A 19,080-nucleotide genomic window follows, 5' to 3' on the forward strand; every position below is an offset into this window, starting at 1 on the left:
CCTCTTTCCAACCCTTTCGAGGACGACCCCTACCCCTCTTTCCTTCTCCTATAGATTTATATGCTTTCCATGTCATTCTACTTTGATCCATTCTCTCTAAATGGCCAAACCACCTCAACAACCCCTCTTCTGCCCTCTGACTAATGCTTTTATTAACTCCACACCTTCTCCTAATTTCCACACTCCGAATTTTCTGCATAATATTTACACCACACATTGCCCTTAGACAGGACATCTCCAATGCCTCCAACCGTCTCCTCGCTGCTGCATTTACCACCCAAGCTTCACATCCATATAAGAGTGTTGGTACTATTATACTTTCATACATTCCCTTCTTTGCCTCCATAGATAACGTTTTTTGACTCCACATATACCTCAACGCACCACTCACCTTTTTTCCCTCATCAATTCTATGATTAACCTCATCCTTCATAAATCCATCCGCCGACACGTCAACTCCCAAGTATCTGAAAACATTCACTTCTTCCATACTCCTCCTCCCCAATTTGATATCCAATTTTTCTTTATCTAAATCATTTGATACCCTCATCACCTTACTCTTTTCTATGTTCACTTTCAACTTTCTACCTTTACACACATTCTCAAACTCATCCACTAACCTTTGCAATTTTTCTTTAGAATCTCCCATAAGCACAGTATCATCAGCAAAAAGTAACTGTGTCAATTCCCATTTTGAATTTGATTCCCCATAATTTAATCCCACCCCTCTCTCGAACACCCTAGCATTTACTTCTTTTACAACCCCATCTATAAATATATTAAACAACCATGGTGACATTACACATCCCTGTCTAAGACCTACTTTTACCGGGAAGCATTCTCCCTCTCTTCTACACACCCTAACCTGAGCCTCACTATCCTCATAAAAGCTCTTTACAGCATTTAGTAACTTACCACCTATTCCATAAACTTGCAACATCTGTCACATTGCTCCTCTATCCACTCTATCATATGCCTTTTCTAAATCCATAAATGCAATAAAAACTTCCCTACCTTTATCTAAATACTGTTCACATATATGCTTCAATGTAAACACTTGATCTACACATCCCCTACCCACTCTGAAGCCTCCTTGCTCATCCGCAATTCTACATTCTGTCTTACCTCTAATTCTTTCAATTACAACCCTACCGTATACTTTTCCTGGTATACTCAGTAACCTTATTCCTCTATAATTTTTACAATCTCTTTTGTCCCCTTTCCCTTTATATAAAGGGACTATACATGCTCTCCGCCAATCCCTAGGTACCTTCCCCTCTTTCATACATTTATTAAACAAAAGTACCAACCACTCCAACACTATATCCCCCCCTGCTTTTAACATTTCTGTCATGATCCCATCAGTTCCAGCTGCTTTACCCCCTTTCATTCTACGTAATGCCTCACGTACCTCCCCCACACTTACATTCTGCTCTTCTTCACTCCTAAAAGATGGTATACCTCCCTGGCCAGTGCATGAAATTACCGCCTCCCTTTCTTCCTCAACATTTAAAAGTTCCTCAAAATATTCTCGCCATCTACCTAATACCTCCCTCTCCCCATCTACTAACTCCCCTACTCTGTTTTTAATGGACAAATCCATACTTTCCCTAGGCTTTCTTAACTTGTTTAACTCACTCCAAAATTTTTTTCTTATTTTCATTAAAATTTCTTGACAGTGCCTCTCCCACTGTTTCATCTGCTCTCCTTTTGCACTCTCTCACCACTCTCTTCACCTTTCTTTTACTCTCCATATACTCTGCTCTTCTTATAACACTTCTGCTTTGTAAAAACCTCTCGTAAGCTACCTTTTTCTCTTTTATCACACCCTTTACTTCATCATTCCACCAATCACTCCTCTTTCCTCCTGCCCCCACCCTCCTATAACCACAAACTTCTGCCCCACATTCTAATACTGCATTTTTAAAACTATTCCAACCCTCTTCAACCCCCCCACTACTCATCTTTGCACTAGCCCACCTTTCTGCCAATAGTCGCTTATATCTCGCCCGAACTTCCTCCTCCCTTAGTTTATACACTTTCACCTCCCTCTTACTTGTTGTTGCCACCTTCCTCTTTTCCCATCTACCTCTTACTCTAACTGTAGCTACAACTAAATAATGATCTGATATATCAGTTGCCCCTCTATAAACATGTACATCCTGGAGCCTACCCATCAACCTTTTATCCACCAATACATAATCTAACAAACTACTTTCATTACGTGCTACATCATACCTTGTATATTTATTTATCCTCTTTTTCATAAAATATGTATTATTTATTACTAAATTTCTTTCTACACATAACTCAATTAAAGGCTCCCCATTTACATTTACCCCTGGCACCCCAAATTTACCTACTACTCCCTCCATAACATTTTTACCCACTTTAGCATTGAAATCCCCAACCACCATTACTCTCACACTTGATTCAAAACTCCCCACGCATTCACTCAACATTTCCCAGAATCTCTCTCTCTCTCCTCTACACTTCTCTCTTCTCCAGGTGCATACACGCTTACTATAACCCACTTTTCACATCCAATCTTTATTTTACTCCACATAATCCTTGAATTTATGCATTTGTAGTCCCTCTTTTCCTGCCATAGCTTATCCTTCAACATTATTGCTACTCCTTCTTTAGCTCTAACTCTATTTGAAACCCCTGACCTAATCCCATTTATTCCTCTCCATTGAAACTCTCCCACCCCCTTCAGCTTTGTTTCACTTAAAGCCAGGACATCCAGTTTCTTCTCATTCATAACATCCACAATCATCTCTTTCTTATCATTTGCACAACATCCACGCACATTCAGACTTCCCACTTAGACAATTTTCTTCTTCTTATTCTTTTTAGTAATCTTTACAGGAAAAGGGGTTACTAGCCCATTGTTCCTGGCATTTTAGTTGACTTTTACAACACGCATGGCTTACGGAGGAAAGATTCTTATTCCATTTCCCCATGGATATAAAAGGAAAAGTAATAAGACCAAGAACTATTAAGATAAAATCAAAGAAAACTCAGATGAGTGTGTATAAATAAACATGTACATGTATGTGTAGTGTGACCTAAGTGTAAGTAGAAGTAGCAAGACGTACCTGTAATCTTGCATATTTATGAGACAGACAAAAGACACCAGCAATCCTACCATCATGTAAAACAATTACAGGCTTTCATTTTACACTCACTTGGCAGGACGGTAGTACCTCCCTGGGTGGTTGCTGTCTACCAACCTACTACCTACAATATAATACAATATAATGTATGTACACACAAAATTATTGTGCTTATGTAAATTTAATAACATATAAATCAATGTTTAGGTAGTAGGTTGGTAGACAGCAAACACCCAGGGAGGTACTACCGTCCTGCCAAGTGAGTGTAAAACGAAAGCCTGTAATTGTTTTACATGATGGTAGGATTGCTGGTGTCCTTTTTTCTGTCTCTTAAACATGCAAGATTTCAGGTACATCTTGCTACTTCTACTTACACTTAGGTCACACTACACATACATGTACAAGCATATATGTATATACATACCCCTCTGGGTTTTCTTCTATTTTCTTTCTAGTTCTTGTTCTTGTTTATTTCCTCTTATCTCCATGGGGAAGTGGAACAGAATTCTTCCTCCGTAAGCCATGTGTGTCGTAAGAGGCGACTAAAATGCCAGGAGCAAGGGGCTAGTATCCCCTTCTGCTGTATATATTACTAAATTTAAAAGGAGAAACTTTTGTTTTTCCATGTGGGCCACCCCACCTCAGTGGGACATGGCTGGAACGTTGAAAGAAAGATAAATCAATGTATAAAAGAAAATACTGAGAAACTTGAAACAAAAAGCATGACCGAACAAAGTAATTCCTTTACCAAATTAGCTGAGCAGAGTTGATGCACGAAAAAGTAATAGTCCACAGAGAAAACATCACGATTCTTAAAAAACGTGAGGTTTTCGTGTGTAATGGCAGACAGAATACGAGGAGGCATGTGCTCACGGAACATCCCTTGTTTCTCTCCCTGTTGCAGTAGCTGACTCAACTCGCATAAGCTTGTGCGGGCTCTTCTTTCATTGCTCCCACCTCCAAGTGGCAAACTTTTTCTTGCACTGCCGGTTAGAAAAAATAAATTATATACAATATACACACACACACATGTACGCAGGTACTCAAAACAATAAAAATGTGTGTTTACAGTCACGGCCACCAGCAGTGCTCCAAACATTTGTTGCCTGGGCATTTCGAAGAATGTTTCAGAAGTATGAGTGCATGACAGTGTCAGTGAATAACATTGGTCTGCATGATTTTTTTTATTAACTCTATGGTATCTTTTTCGGTATATATATATATGGAAAATAGTGATTCACTGTGTTTTTTATTCATCTCTATCACATCAGATTGTCAAGTTATACAGAAATGTTACTTTTCTCTTTTCTTAAACATAAGTAAATGAGAAAGTGGTATATTACCAATTAAAATGTTTACCTTATACTGACTTAAATGTCAAACCTATTATATTTTTCTTTATTTTCAGATTATTAATATTTCTAGGGGCTGCATGAATTCACCAGACATGTTTTGATATGTATGCGGGCAATTCGCCCCTTCAAATTCCCGGAGCAACATTACTCCTTTATTGAAGCGCTGCTACTTTGCTTATTTTGGCTGCAAATTTGGAGACCAGGACAAACCATTTGCAGTACACAAAGCTTGCAAGAGTTGCATCAGTAAGCTCCAAATGTGGTCAGCTGGAAAACTTAAATTGGAGTACCAATGGTATGGCAGGAGCAGATGAACCACCATGATGACTGCTACCTTTGTATGACTGAAGTAACTGGATTCAACAAGAAGACTAAAGATCACATAATATACCCAAATATTGCTTCAGCAATAAGGCCTGTTCCACACTCTGAAGATATTCCTGTACCTGTGTCACCTCAGATATGGAAAATTTCATCAGAGTTTGATACCAGTGATTCTAAGGAGGTGGACCACGAACCATCAACAAATGACGATCCTAAACCCTTCAACCAAGTTGAGCTCAATGACTTGGTGAGAGACCTAATCTTCCAAAAGAAAGTGCACAGTTACTTGGATCTAGACTGAAGGAACACAGGCTTCTAGCTCCTAAAACAACATTCACTTGGTACCATCATCGTGAAGCAGAATTCACTCAGTTCTTTGACAAAGAGAAATCTTTAGTTTTCTGTTCAAATATTTCTGGCCTTATTGAACACATGATGATGTCATGCAAAGCAGATGAATGGAGACTCTTTACTGATTCTCCTAAAATAAGTTTAAAGGCTGTACTTCTCTACAATGGCAACACAGCTGCAGCTATGCCAGTTGGCACAGCTGCAGCTGTTACCACTGAAGACACTAATATCTGCAATCAAGTACCAGAATCACAATTTTCTCATTTGTGGTGATTTAAAAGTTATTGCTCTCCTACTAGGACTTCAAGGTGGATACACCAAGTATCCTTGTTTTCTGTGTCTTTGGGATAGCAGGGCAGACAGCCCACACTATGGACAAAAAGACTGGGCAGACAGCCAGCACTATGGACAAAAAGACTGGGCAGACAGCCAGCACTATGGACAAAAAGACTGGCCACCAAGAACCAGCTTCTTACCCAGAAATCACAGCGTGGAAACTGTGCCACTAGTTGACCCCAAGAAAATTCTGCTGCCACCACTCCCCATCAAATTAGGGCTTATGAAAAATTTTGTGAAGGCCTTGAACAAGAATGGAACTGCTTTCAAGTACCTGGAGTCAAAGTTTCCTCGTATTAGTGAAGGCAAGCTAAAAGCAGGAATCTTTGTTGGCCCTCAGATTCAGGAATTGATGAAGGACAAACATAATGATGAAGCATTAGCAGGTGTTGAGGTGAATGCCTGATTTTCATTCATACAGACTGTCCACAACTTCCTGGGAAACAGGCGCTCCCTCAAATATGAAAAAATGATCCCGCTCCCCAAAATATAAAAAAATGATCCAAGACCTGATTTCAAGCTTCAAACAACGTGGGTCTAGAATGAGTGTGAAGATGCACTTTTTGCACTCACATCTTGACTGTTTTCCCAACAATTGTAGGGACTACAGTGAAGAACAAGGAGAGCAGTTCCATCAGGATATTTCCACTATGGAAACTCGATACCAGGGCAAATGGAATGTCAGCTTGATGGTGGATTACTGCTGGTCATTGAAACATAATGGTCTTGATGCACAGCACAAGTGACAATCAAAGCGGTCCTCCTTCCTTTGATTCAATATGAAGGCTAACCATTAGGAGCATATTTTTTTAACAATATCATTTGATTTGATTCATGTTGATTTTGAATTCATACATTCTTAAAACTAACAGAATGTGCTTTTCCATGATTACTTGCCTAATTTTAATGAATTAACAATTTATTAAAAATTCACATTTTTTATCATCATTAATCTGTATTTTATTCAAAATCCTTACGTGATAGAGCAAAATGGTTTAGATATTTAAAATCAGCAGCCCAAGAACATGTAAGATCACATCCATGAATAAAAATTAAAAACATTCCAAATGCAGACCAGTGTAATAATACAAATGTATGACAAAGTAAAGAATGTCAGAAAATGGGTTTCTAATAAAAAGCTGATAAAAAACTTCAGTGAGGAGGCATCAAGAAAGCATCATTAAAGTACATCACCGATCTTGCAGTTATCTGAAATATTAAAACAAGACTTGGCATCAGAACTATAGCCAGGATGATTCACTCACCTACTGTGTAGCATGTCTGGTCAGTACTGTTCTCTCTCAATATTTTACCAGGATTGCTCTGTGTAGGCTAAATTTCACTGATTTCACTAGCCAACAAATTTTAACTTTTAATCCAGTTCAGAAACTAAATTGGTTGTTTTAAACTAACTTTGATGCTGATTATAAATCTGAGCTTTAGCCTCTATCACTTAAGTTTTTTTTAAATCTTATGAACAATATTTTGACTATTTAGGGTTGAAGAACCACATATATGCTACCCAGCAATCAGAGGTATTATATTATTACATATTAAGTGTGATTATGCAATGACAAAAACTAATTTTTCTTAACATACATTCATTATACAGTAGGCATCATAAGATTTTTTGCCAGACAGTTTCGAGAAGTGCCAGGGTAACTTTTGTGTGGAAGACAGTACCCCTTCCCATACTGCCAAAGATAAAGAACTCGCTAAACGCTTGTGATTTAACATATTTTAATGGCCAGTCTGGAACCCCAAGGAACTTAAATCCAATAGGGCACATCTGGAGCCTTACTAAATGTAAGCTTCGTGGTACTGAAGTATCCTCTAACCCTAAAATCTCGAGTGCCAATAAGGTGTGGGAAGGTACTGACTCCATAAGGTAGTCTCAAGGAGTGCATCAAGAGGAAGAGTAATCCTACGAAATGCCAGTTTAGGTGAGAAACACATGCATATTCCAATATTTTATTTCTAAAACAATAGTTTATGGTGAGAGGTCTTATTTTCTGTGTGATCTGTTTATTCACCTGCATATTTATTATGCCTGCTGTATATACACACTATTTATGCACAGTAAAAATAACAGAAATTTACAGACATATGAACATATTTACAATATAATATTCAGGCTCTTTTGCTTGTGTTCTGTATCACTCACCCTTACCAGTGTCCAGCAGAAATCAGCTATCAAGCTGATCCTCAGGTTATTCTTATCCCATCTCTATGATTCTTTGTGAAATCGTTCACCATGGGATTTTATTTCACAGAAACTGTACTTGTTGAATTAAAACTCTGTTCAGATTTTAATTCAGCATCACAAAATTAATCAGAAATGTGTTTCTAAACATGAACTGAAACCACTGTTGGCCAGTGTTATTGGTTGTGATATTCCTATGACTCTTAAATCAAAATTAAGAAAAGTTACTCACCTGCTGGTCGAGGCTCTGAAAGATCGGGAGGTAACTCCCACCTTTGGAGTTTTTGGTGTTTTTGGGGTTGCAATTCTCTCATCCATACTATCATAAACCAGCATGTAGGCATTCCAATATCTTAGCCGATCTTCTGGGAGTGGATTCGCTAAAAAGAATTAACACAGTTTAAGAAAATAGCAGTATATATAAAAATCTACAGTCCAGTATTTATAAAATCACTTCAAAGCTTACATGTTAAAGAAGTTGTATGAACAGCTACATATTTATTGGAAAAAAAAAAAAAAAAAAAAATGGCATATCAGAGGTTAGACCAGCACTAGCCTACATATGAAAAGAGCATGTGAATGTACCTTTTTTTTTCTTACTGCATTAACTGATTACCACCAAGGCAGGATGACCCAAAGGAAACACATTCATCATTGTTTATTCAATAGATGTCTTACCAGAAGTGCCCAAACATCACCATTCTAATGACCTGAACTGCACCATTCCTACCCTTCCTTTCAGTGTGTGTTGCCCACCTAAAAAAAATTAAGCTTGACCAAAATAAGTTTCCCCTCAAACCTTTCATATGTTAGCATATATTGTATGCATACACTAAGGTGGCCCTTATTTTTTAAGTGGAAACTGTTTTAAAAAATATTTGGTCTGAGCTGCTTAATAAGTTTGTTTGGTTCAAAAATATTGTAAAATTGTATTTGAATACTGGATAATCAGGGTTGCTTAAGGTCCTTGAAGTTTTAGTATATAACAAGGACATCAGACAATGCTAAAATATTCTTCATTTAATATTATGACTTGCATTGGTTCCTCCTGACATTAAAATATATGTTGGCAGCTGCTTATTGTTAAATATCATGATTATAAGTGTTTGAAACTTGTAAAAGTAGTGTATGGTAATTTAAAGTTAATATTTTAATTAAAGGATAATTAATTTTATTAATCACAGCACCTTATTAAGGTTACAGGAAATATCAGTGAGGACCCATCACTGACCAGTCACTCACAGTTGCCCTCAGTATTTCCTTGCAGGGTCTGCTTGAGGGAGTGAGGGCACTGTTATGCAGGTCAACACTCAGCTACAGAACAAGCTGAAGCTGTTCTTCATCCTTAACCTATAAAATGTTGTGCATGACATGGTTATTTAGAACTGCCAGCATATTTACCACTGCCTGAATGGCTTGATAATTCTTATTCTCATCCCATTGCAATGCAGGGATTTGCAAGAAGCCTTTTAGAAGACTTGAGTTTGGTGAGGAGAGACCTAGTGCTCATGGTCATTAAGTCAGTGACTGATTTGTCCTGCAATGAATTCAGGTACACATTCACTCACTTTAGAGGGTTTTCACTGCCATCAGCATATGACATGACCTTGATCAGTAATTGATGACATTGTCATTAAACAGGAAGAGGCCAACCAATTCTGACCAATACCACAAATGGTCAGCTATCTTTTGTAATATCACTCTGGAGATTGCAACTTGGACTGTGCTGTAACCCACAGGGATTAGAGAAAATGCAAGTCACCCTTTGGAACTCTTATGGTGAGAGGGTCTGTTTTCTAAGCCTTGATTAACTCTCTTGCAGAAAAAGATACAAAGGTCAAGAAAGCCTTTTTACTTTATGTGCCAGCAAGCACAAATGGGAGCAAAACATTCATACCTTGAAGGTATTGAGAGTTTTTATGTAACTTTGTGGGTACTGAGTTGACCATATTGGATGTAAAGCTGCATTAACAACCACTTAACCCTTAAACTGTCCAAACAGATCTATGTTCACATGCGTAGTGCTCCAAAAGTAGATCTACTTTTTTTACATATTTTCAAATATAACAAAAAAAACAGATCAAAGTTTTTTACACGTTTTCAAATGTAAAAAAACAAAAATAATATCTACATTTTTTTACATACTTTCAAATGTTGAAAAAATGTAGATCAACGTTTGGACAGTTTAACCCTTTGCGGGTCGACAGGTCCTCTCAGAGACTTGTTCTCAGGGTCGGCCAAATTTAAAAAAAGAAAAATGAAAAAAAATTATTTTTTCTTATGAAAACAAAGAGAATCTTTTCCCGATCATAATGACACCAAAAGTATGAAATTTGATGGAAAACTTACAGATTTATGCTCTCGCAAAGTTAGCAGTCTCGACGATGTTTACGCAGCAGCGATTTTGCCCATTTTGAGCCCTATTTTTGGCCAATTCCAGTGTACTACCCGACAAAAATCATAACTATTTCGCTAGAATTCCATTTTTTCTATCGAATGAGTAGTACAAGAAACCACCCATTTACCGATTTCAACTACCCAATAAAGTGGTCAGAATTTAGCAATTTTGCCAATTTCACACAAATTTCCAAATAGGGTCCAGAATAAACAAGAAAGACATTCCTGGCACTAAAATAACAAGTTCTCTGTTCATTAGTCACATCCCCAGGCCCCTCTTATATTTCTTTGGCTTTCCACTTTGAATTTTTATTCTTACAAAAAAAATATACTGTTATGAAGACTACTGCATTAGTGTAGAAATGGTATAAATAATATCAGCGCACTTGTGAAAGAATATTAGACTCACCAGTTGATGTGTATTGGACGCCTGGCATGATTTGTTTACTTTTGAGCTTTGGTAAAAATCGAACATTTCTGATACTTTGAGCTCAATTTCAAGGTACTTTTCATTGTAAAACCAGTCAAAATCATCTCAATTTCTGTAATATGTCTTCCATTCTATAAAATGAGACCAAGAAAACTAGAATACAATAATAAATACCATACGAAAATACAGTGCAAAGTCGCTGTTTTAATCCAAAAACACGGTCAAAGTTTTTTTTTTCTCATTACGAACTGTGTGCTGCAGGATTTTTTTTTATGCTGTGCACACTGACCACATAGACCCATTCTTACATATGTAGGCCTACCAGCTTCCTCTCACTAGATTTGAGGGCGCTAGAATTTAGGCGTACTAGTATGTCAAAAACCCTGGGTCGTAAGACGTACTAGTACGTACGTCCGAAACCCCCAAAGGGTTAAGGGTTAAATGTGCTGCTAATGCTGAATAATAACCCACATGGAGACAAACTCAGAAGATTGATTCGATCCCCTTCAAAACATTCTGGTCAATCTTCTGAGTTTCCATCCCCATGTGGGTTATTATGTATGGTGTTCATCACACTTTATTCGTACTGCTCATATATGAGAGACTTACTTTTTTAAACTTCTGTGATGGTTATTACTTTTAATGCTGCTGGGTGTAATAATTGGTATTAGGATAAGTCAAATTTAACATTCTACAAGTTTTTTGAAAGACTGAAACAAAGGATTTCTGCCAAGAGACAGAAAAACTAACAGTAAACAGAAACATTTCCTTCAAAAGAGGCAACCTGATGTTTGTGAAGGGCTGTTGATCCAAGGATTTGACTCTACCCTCTTTTTTGGATCAAACCTGATTACCTCCCATTCCCCAGGTGCTATAAGACCCCTATGGGCTTACTGTTTCCTGTGATAATAATAATAATAATAATAATAATAATAATAAGGGCAATGTGTGGTGTAAATATTATGCAGAAAATTCGGAGTGTGGAAATTAGGAAAAGGTGTGGAGTTAATAAAAGTATTAGTCAGAGGGCAGAAGAGGGGTTGTTGAGGTGGTTTGGTCATTTAGAGAGAATGGATCAAAGTAGAATGACATGGAAAGCATATAAATCTATAGGGGAAGGAAGGCGAGGTAGGGGTCACCCTCGAAAGGGTTGGAGAGAGGGGGTAAAGGAGGTTTTGTGGGCTATGGGCTTGGACTTTCAGCAAGCGTGTGTGAGCGTGTTAGATAGGAGTGAATGGAGACGAATGGTACTTGGGACCTGACGATCTGTTGGAGTGTGAGCAGGGTAATATTTAGTGAAGGGATTCAGGGAAACCGGTTATTTTCATATAGTCGGACTTGAGTCCTGGAAATGGGAAGTACAATGCCTGCACTTTAAAGGAGGGGTTTGGGATATTGGCAGTTTGGAGGGATATGTTGTGTATCTTTATATGTATATGCTTCTAAACTGTTGTATTCTGAGCACCTCTGCAAAAACAGTGAAAATGTGTGAGTGTGGTGAAAGTGTTGAATGATGATGAAAGTATTTTCTTTTTGGGGATTTTCTTTTTTGGGTCACCCTGCCTCGGTGGGAGACGGCCGACTTGTTGAAAAAAAAAATAAATAAATAAACACATTGCTGTATAACCCACCGGAATTTAGAGCTTATATTTCAATAATGCAATAAATTCCTGATTTAATGGACCTCAATTTAACAGATTTTGATTTAATGAACTTTGGAAATATGAGAAAAGAGAGGTAACCAGGCCTGATCTGAAGAAGGAAAAGGCAGCTCCAATTATTACTGATAATGTTGAGGCAAGTGCTGCCAGGCATTGAAGCTAAGACTGTCCTACCTAGCACTAACATCCTAGAGCAATCCAGTGCTCATGTTGGCCACAAACTATCATGCTGCGTCAAATATGAGGAATGAGAGGAACTGATGAGAGGCGACGATGAAAGTCATTCAGATTCAGATTATTTATTTCAGCATGATACAATGTTTGTACAGAGATGGGCGACATTGAGGAGTGTATGCAGAAAGCCCCTTAGTGTGCAGAGCATTTCAGACTAATAAGAAAATAACTGATTGCTTATAGCATATATATATATGGTCTCTAAGTGCAGGGCTGGTGCTAGAGCATAATCTACTCTGAGCGTGTCAAGTACACACAACATGAAGTAAAAAAAAAAAGAGGCTTTGGATATAATATGTTGGCGAATTTCCCCGAAAGCGGTGGCGAAGTTGCCCGATGGGGTGGTGATTATACCCGACATTGGACATTGAAAACTTATAGTGCCACTTATAGTTTATGAATGTTCAGTGATTTTTAGAAGTCCAAAAAAGATAATTTGTTTCCAACAGTGCACTTAAATTCTGATTTTTTTTTTCTGAACAAAAATAAATTAATATTTTTAATAAATCATTTCCCAGTCACTGAAGCAAGTGGTATTGTGACTATGTACTTTTCAGCAGTGATATACAAATTTTGTTTGCCTCAGTGGGAGACGGCCGATTTGTCGAAAAAAAAAAAAACTTGTAGGCTTACATGTATGCAATTTTATATTAAAATGAAGCTTACGTCTGTTTGGTCTATAAACTCTCATGCATTTTTTAAGAGCACAGTTTGAGTGCTTTGCACATATGGGGCTCACTAAAACTGTTCCCAAGTGGGCCCCACACCTCCTAAGGCCGGCTCTGTCTAAGTGGTTGTAACAATAAATTTAGAAATTACAAGGAAGACAAGAGAATTGGATAGACTATTAATTTTTTTTAACACGTCAGCCGTTTCCCACTGAGGCAGGGTGACCCAAAAGGAAAGTAAAACCCTAAAACAAAGAAAAAACTTTCATCACCACTCAATACTTTCAAGCTGGACTGACTGATGTATTAGCAAGTGAGTTATGGTTGTTATTATTATTAGTTAAAAACCATTATGGTACCAGTTCTTGTCTTAGTGTCTCAGTAAATATAGTATCAGTGGTGTTCATTTGTGCCTTTGGGTCCAGGTTACACAGTAGAGTTAAATATCTGTAAGTGACCCACTGATGTAGTAAAATAAATATTTTAAAAATCTGATATCCTTTGTTCATTCTAGTCCTTTACTGTATGCATAAAAGTATATAAGTTAAAAAAAAAAGTAGGGTTGGAGTAAAATTCCCTAATTTACGTGGAAGAATAAAGATTCCCCTATTCATTTACTGATTTTATTTTTTCTTTCTTTTGCTATCATTAAAAATTAAGTAAATGCAGAACAAGTGACCGAAATATTCGGCATGCTGCCAGTTAGTCTGTAGGAGTGTGGATTAAAAATTTATTGTAGTATTGAAGTGGTGGTGAGAAGATTACACAGTTTAGTAACTTGGTGGCAGTGAGCATTTTCTAGGACTAGACTAGGAATATTCTGCACAACAGATAGGGCAAGAATATATTTTTAACACAACATTAATAAACACCATTATTAATAAACACTATGATCAGGGTTCAGTATTAAATAACTTTGCAAAAAAATTTACATCCAAGTGCAATGGTGCACCAATAACTAAGGGATACACAATAATTTATTGTAAGTGTACAGCTCACTAGCTGAACATATATATGACACTGGTTTAAAATTATGATTAACACCAACAACAACAACAACAACAACAACAAAAAAACATGCATGTCAATGAACTCTGTTAAAAGTACCCCAATAGTACTCACAAGAGTCGTAAGAGACTTTTGCTTTGTATGTGCCACCAAAGCATTCCTGTTCCAGTAGAGCATCGTTCATCTCTACTTGCTCTACACTGGTGTCATTAAACTTGAACCATCGACCTTTATTGGGATTGGTCAGTGGGTCACCTCTGAAAACCAGGGTCATACACTGAAGTCAACCTAGCCTTGGATAATATGGCACATTACTGCAAGTATGAAGACACAACTTGCAGAATAAGCATTTACTAAAATAATGTTTTGTTGTGTAGAATTTCATAAAACTGTTCACAAAGCAAAATGTTGTCATAATATAAGCTTGTTCTGCAACTTGTGACTGTTATTAACAAACTAGCTTTATTTAAATTCTCTAAATTTTGGAGATAAGTAACTAGAATAAACAAAAATATTAGCAGCATAAAACCACAAAAGCTTCATTTTTATTGCAGGTTTTAATTTTTCTTGATAACAGCAAACAATAAAAGATGGCAGAGGCTATGAATACTATTGTACTGTATAGTCAAATACAGCTTGCTTTGAATTTTGTACAAGATTATTCAAGGTTTCTACAGGTGGCCAACTACCTCAAGGATGGGAAGTTATGGAAAAAAAAAAAACCCTACACAGACAGGAAGTTTCCATAATCTACATATGTTGAGAACTGTGGGTTTTATATGAAGGGGGGAAAAAATATACATCACAGTGAAAAGAGATGCTATCGTGAGTCTCGTCACAAAGTCACTTTTTTCTTCTTTCAACACCGACCGCATCACACCGAGGCGAGGTAGGCCAAAAGGAAAAAATGAAAGTTTGTCCTTTTACATTTAGTAATATATACAGGAGAAGGGGTTACTAGCCCCTTGCTCCCGGCATTTTAGTTACCTCTTATGACTTGCATGGCTTACGGAGGAAGAATTCTGTCCCACTTCCCCATGGAGAACAGTCACTTTATCATGGATAATTTATTTATGATATTTTAACACTGAACTACTCAGTCTTTATTTTTCCCAACTATCAGTCCTGCCACTTTACTTTCTTTCAAAACTGAAATTTTTTTACTTAATGTGGTTATTCTTGTCATTTCCACAGTCTGTAACACCCACACTCTCAATAATTACTCTCATACTGATCCTGGTAAAACAGTACATAAGAACTTCAGACTGCTACACAGTATTGTAAGTAAGATGACTAGTATGCCAAACCTAACTGGAATTTTGATAAATATGTCAAACCTTTTCTTCTTCTTTGTCAATCCTGTCTCAATCTTTCTGATACAAGCAAAGCATAAAAAAAAAGTTAATAATGAAATCTCAATTAGAGATAAACAAAGCATAATTATAATGAAGAAGTTTGAGTACCTGCGGTCTTTGATGTATGAGTAGTAATGTCCTGCACTAGCTTGTCCACTGTGTACAATAACACCTACAAGTTCGTAGGTGACTCCCTTGTGCCGCAGTCTAGTGTTTATTCTGTACAGCAATATTTGTATTAGAATATAAGATAAATATACATAAGTATATAAATTAAAAAAAAAATACAACCTTTGTTAATGTATAACCTTGCAATTGCAATAAACCAAATTATGAAGATTCAAACAATATTAAATAAACGCTACTTAATCATCTCATTATTTTTGTACTATACTGGGTCAGATGTAATACAAACAGGTCATCTAATAGAAGTGCTCTATATGTACACAAAGAGATGTAACACCACATAAGCTCTAGAAGCTAAGTTCATGGATAACCCCCACAATACCATATGGTTCATATGAACCTTTAAACCCAGCTAAGGATAATGGACAAAAGATAAAAGGAAAAAAAAAAAAGATAGGAGGAATGCCAAGGCATCTGTGGAGAGAAAGGAATTTATCTACAGGGGCATAAAGAAGATTTTACCAGAGTATGGTAGTACCAACCCTCTCACATAGGCATGAGGCATATGCCTTAACCCTTTCAGGGTCGAGACTCCCGATCCTGAACTCGCTCTCAGGTCGAAAATTAAAAAAAAAAAAATCTTATGAAATGATAGTCTTTTCCCGATGGTAATGACACCAAAAGTATGAAATTTAATGGAAAGCTTATGGAATTATGCTCTCGCGAAGTTAGTGGTCTCGACACTATTTACACACCGATGATTTCGCCCACTTTGAGCTCTATTTTTGGCCAATTCCTATGTTCCAGTCTATTAAAATCATAGCTATGTCGCTAGAGCTCCATTTATTCTATCAACTGAGTACAAAAAACTGCCCATTTACTGATGAAGTGGTCAAAAATTGGCAATTTGGCCAATTTCACACATATTTCAAAAGATGCCAATTTCAAAATAGGGTCTAGAATAAACAAGACAGACATTCCTAGCATTAAAATAACATTTTCTCTGTTCATCAGTCATGTCTCCAGGTCCTTCTGATATTACTCTTGCATTCCATTTTGAATTTTCATTCTCACAAAAAAATAGAAGATTTACTGTTATGCAGACAACTGCATTATTGCAAAATTGGTATAAATAATATCAGCGCACTTGTGAAAGAATATTAGACTCACCAGTTGACGTGTATTGGATGTGTGGCATGATATGTTTACTCTTGAACATAGGCAAAAATCGAACATTTTCACTACTTGGAGCTCAATTTCAAGGTACTTTTCATTGTGAAACCAATCAAAATCATCTCTATTTCTGTAATATATCTTCCATTCTATCAAATGAGACAAAGAATATGAGAATATAACCATAAATACCATACGAAAATACACTGCAAAATCACTGTTTTAAACCAAAAACATGGTTGGAATTTTTTTTTCTCATTATGCACTGCATGCTGCAGGATTTTCTTCTATATTACGCACACTGACCACACAGACCCATTCTTTCATATGTAAGCCTACCAGTTTTTTTCCGCTCGATTTGAAGGTGCTAGAATTTATGCGTACAAGTACGGCACCAACCCTGGCTATCGAGCTGTACAAGTACAGCACTGACCTTGAAAGGGTTAAACATTGTAGTGAGGAGGATGCTTTAGGTGTTGGAGGTGTCAAGTTTGAGAGCAATGTGTTGTTAACTACTATGCAAAGAATATGGAGAGTAAAAATTGGAAGACGGTGGTGTTATGAATGGTATTATTCACAAGGCAGAAGTGTGGTTGTTGAGTGGTCTGGGCATTTAGAGATGATGAAGCAGAACAGGATGACCAAGAGGGTGTAAGAAATGAAAAGTCTTGATATTTCACAACATACATACATAACATAAACCAGAGAATAAGTGGGGATTGAACCCATGGCAAGTGAGTCCTAAAACCCACCCGTTCTGTGGTCTGTTTGCAACCATGTTAAACATAACATAAACCTACAGAAAGCATGAATACATTAACCGGTAGTAAAAACTGAGAACATATTCTTAATTTAAAATAATTTATTTGAATAATTTCTTTATGTGTGACTGGAGATTAGTGTTCATGAGTAATTACTTAGTTCCAAAATGCCAATACTGCAAGTGTGGAACACTGCAAGTGTGAAACACTGCAAGTCAGGACCTACTGTAATTTTATTTAATTCCTCATTTTGTTAAATTATTTACCTATACTCACCGAGGAGTATGTGGAGATAATTTTGATGTTCTAGACTTCACTGGTGTGTGAGATGTGCAAGAAGGAGATGTGTTAGCCTTGGGAGATGAAAGAGGCTCCTTAAGATCTGGAGATGGAGAGGTTCTACAGTCACCTCCATCTGGATCTTCCTCTTGTTCAGCTAGGCCCTCTGCTGTGTAAGCACTCATGTCCAATACCCAGGGAAACTGAGAATGCAAGGAAAGAATGCCAGTGAAAATAGGTGATGCTGCAGAATGGAGATGAAATTAAATGTAATGCAAATCTAAAGGCTATATATAGCCTAATCCCAAAATCTGTACACTTTTGTATTTGCAGGATTTAATTATCCAATATTTTACTGATGGTCAACTTGCAAATGGATTAAATTATTGCAGGTATCACTTTTTTGTGGGGTTGGGGGGTTTGGCATGATCCTTAACCCTTTGACTGTTTCAGGCCCCTCTCTGAAACTCATTCTATGTCGCTCAATTTTTGAAAAAAAAAAAAAAAAAAAATTATTTTTTCTTATGAAATGATAGAGAATCTTTTCCCAATGGTAATGACACCAAAAGTTCGAAATTTGGTCGAAAACTCATGGAATTATGCTCCCGCGAATTTAGCAGTCTCGGCGACATATGCGTATCAGCGATTTCGTCAACTTTGAGCCCTATTTTCAGCCAATTCCATTGTTCCAGTTGACCAAACTCATAGCTATTTCTTTAGAACTCCATTTTATCTATCAGCTGAGTACAAGAAACCTCCCATTTACTAATTTGGACTACCCAATATGGTGGTCAGAAATTGGCAATTTGGCCAATTTCCCGCAAACTAAAAAAGATGCCAATTTCAAAATAGGGTCCAGAATAAACAAGGTAGACATTCGTGGCACTAAAATAACATATGCTCTGTTCATTAGTCACATCTCTAGGCCGAGGCCTCTTATATTATTATTGCTTTCTATTTTGATTTTTTATTCATACAAAAAAATACAAAATTTACTGTTATGCAGATATTTTAAAATGGTATAAATAATATCAGTGCACTAGTGAAAGAATATTAGACTCCCCAGTTGACGTGTATTGGACGTGTGGTGTGATTTATTTACTCCTGAACATTGGTAAAAATCGAACATTTCCGCTACTTTGAGCTCAGTTTCAAGGTCGTTTTCATCGTCAAAGTAATGAAAATCATCTCTATTTCTGTAATATGTTTCCCATTTTATCACCTAAGACCATGAAAACGCGAATACAACGATAAATACTATACGAAAATACACCTCAAAGTCGGCGTTTTATTCCAAAAA

At 36.9% G+C, this 19,080-nt stretch overlaps 1 protein-coding gene across 2 annotated transcripts in view; it reads right to left on the reverse strand.

The window, feature by feature from the left end:
* Nucleotides 1–19,080, reverse strand: part of LOC128701527 (ubiquitin carboxyl-terminal hydrolase 24) — a gene marked incomplete at its 3' end in the record, with an annotated part of 118,348 nt that overhangs the window by 19,805 nt on the left and 79,463 nt on the right. For both annotated transcript variants that reach the window (XM_070101633.1, XM_070101632.1), the window contains 5 exon segments: nt 3,868–4,102; nt 7,921–8,068; nt 14,201–14,343; nt 15,550–15,660; nt 17,778–17,983. In XM_070101633.1, the coding sequence (XP_069957734.1) occupies nt 3,868–4,102; nt 7,921–8,068; nt 14,201–14,343; nt 15,550–15,660; nt 17,778–17,983 (843 nt within the window).

The sequence above is a fragment of the Cherax quadricarinatus genome, chromosome 78, assembly GCF_038502225.1.
Source record: "Cherax quadricarinatus isolate ZL_2023a chromosome 78, ASM3850222v1, whole genome shotgun sequence".
NCBI lineage: Eukaryota > Metazoa > Arthropoda > Malacostraca > Decapoda > Parastacidae > Cherax > Cherax quadricarinatus.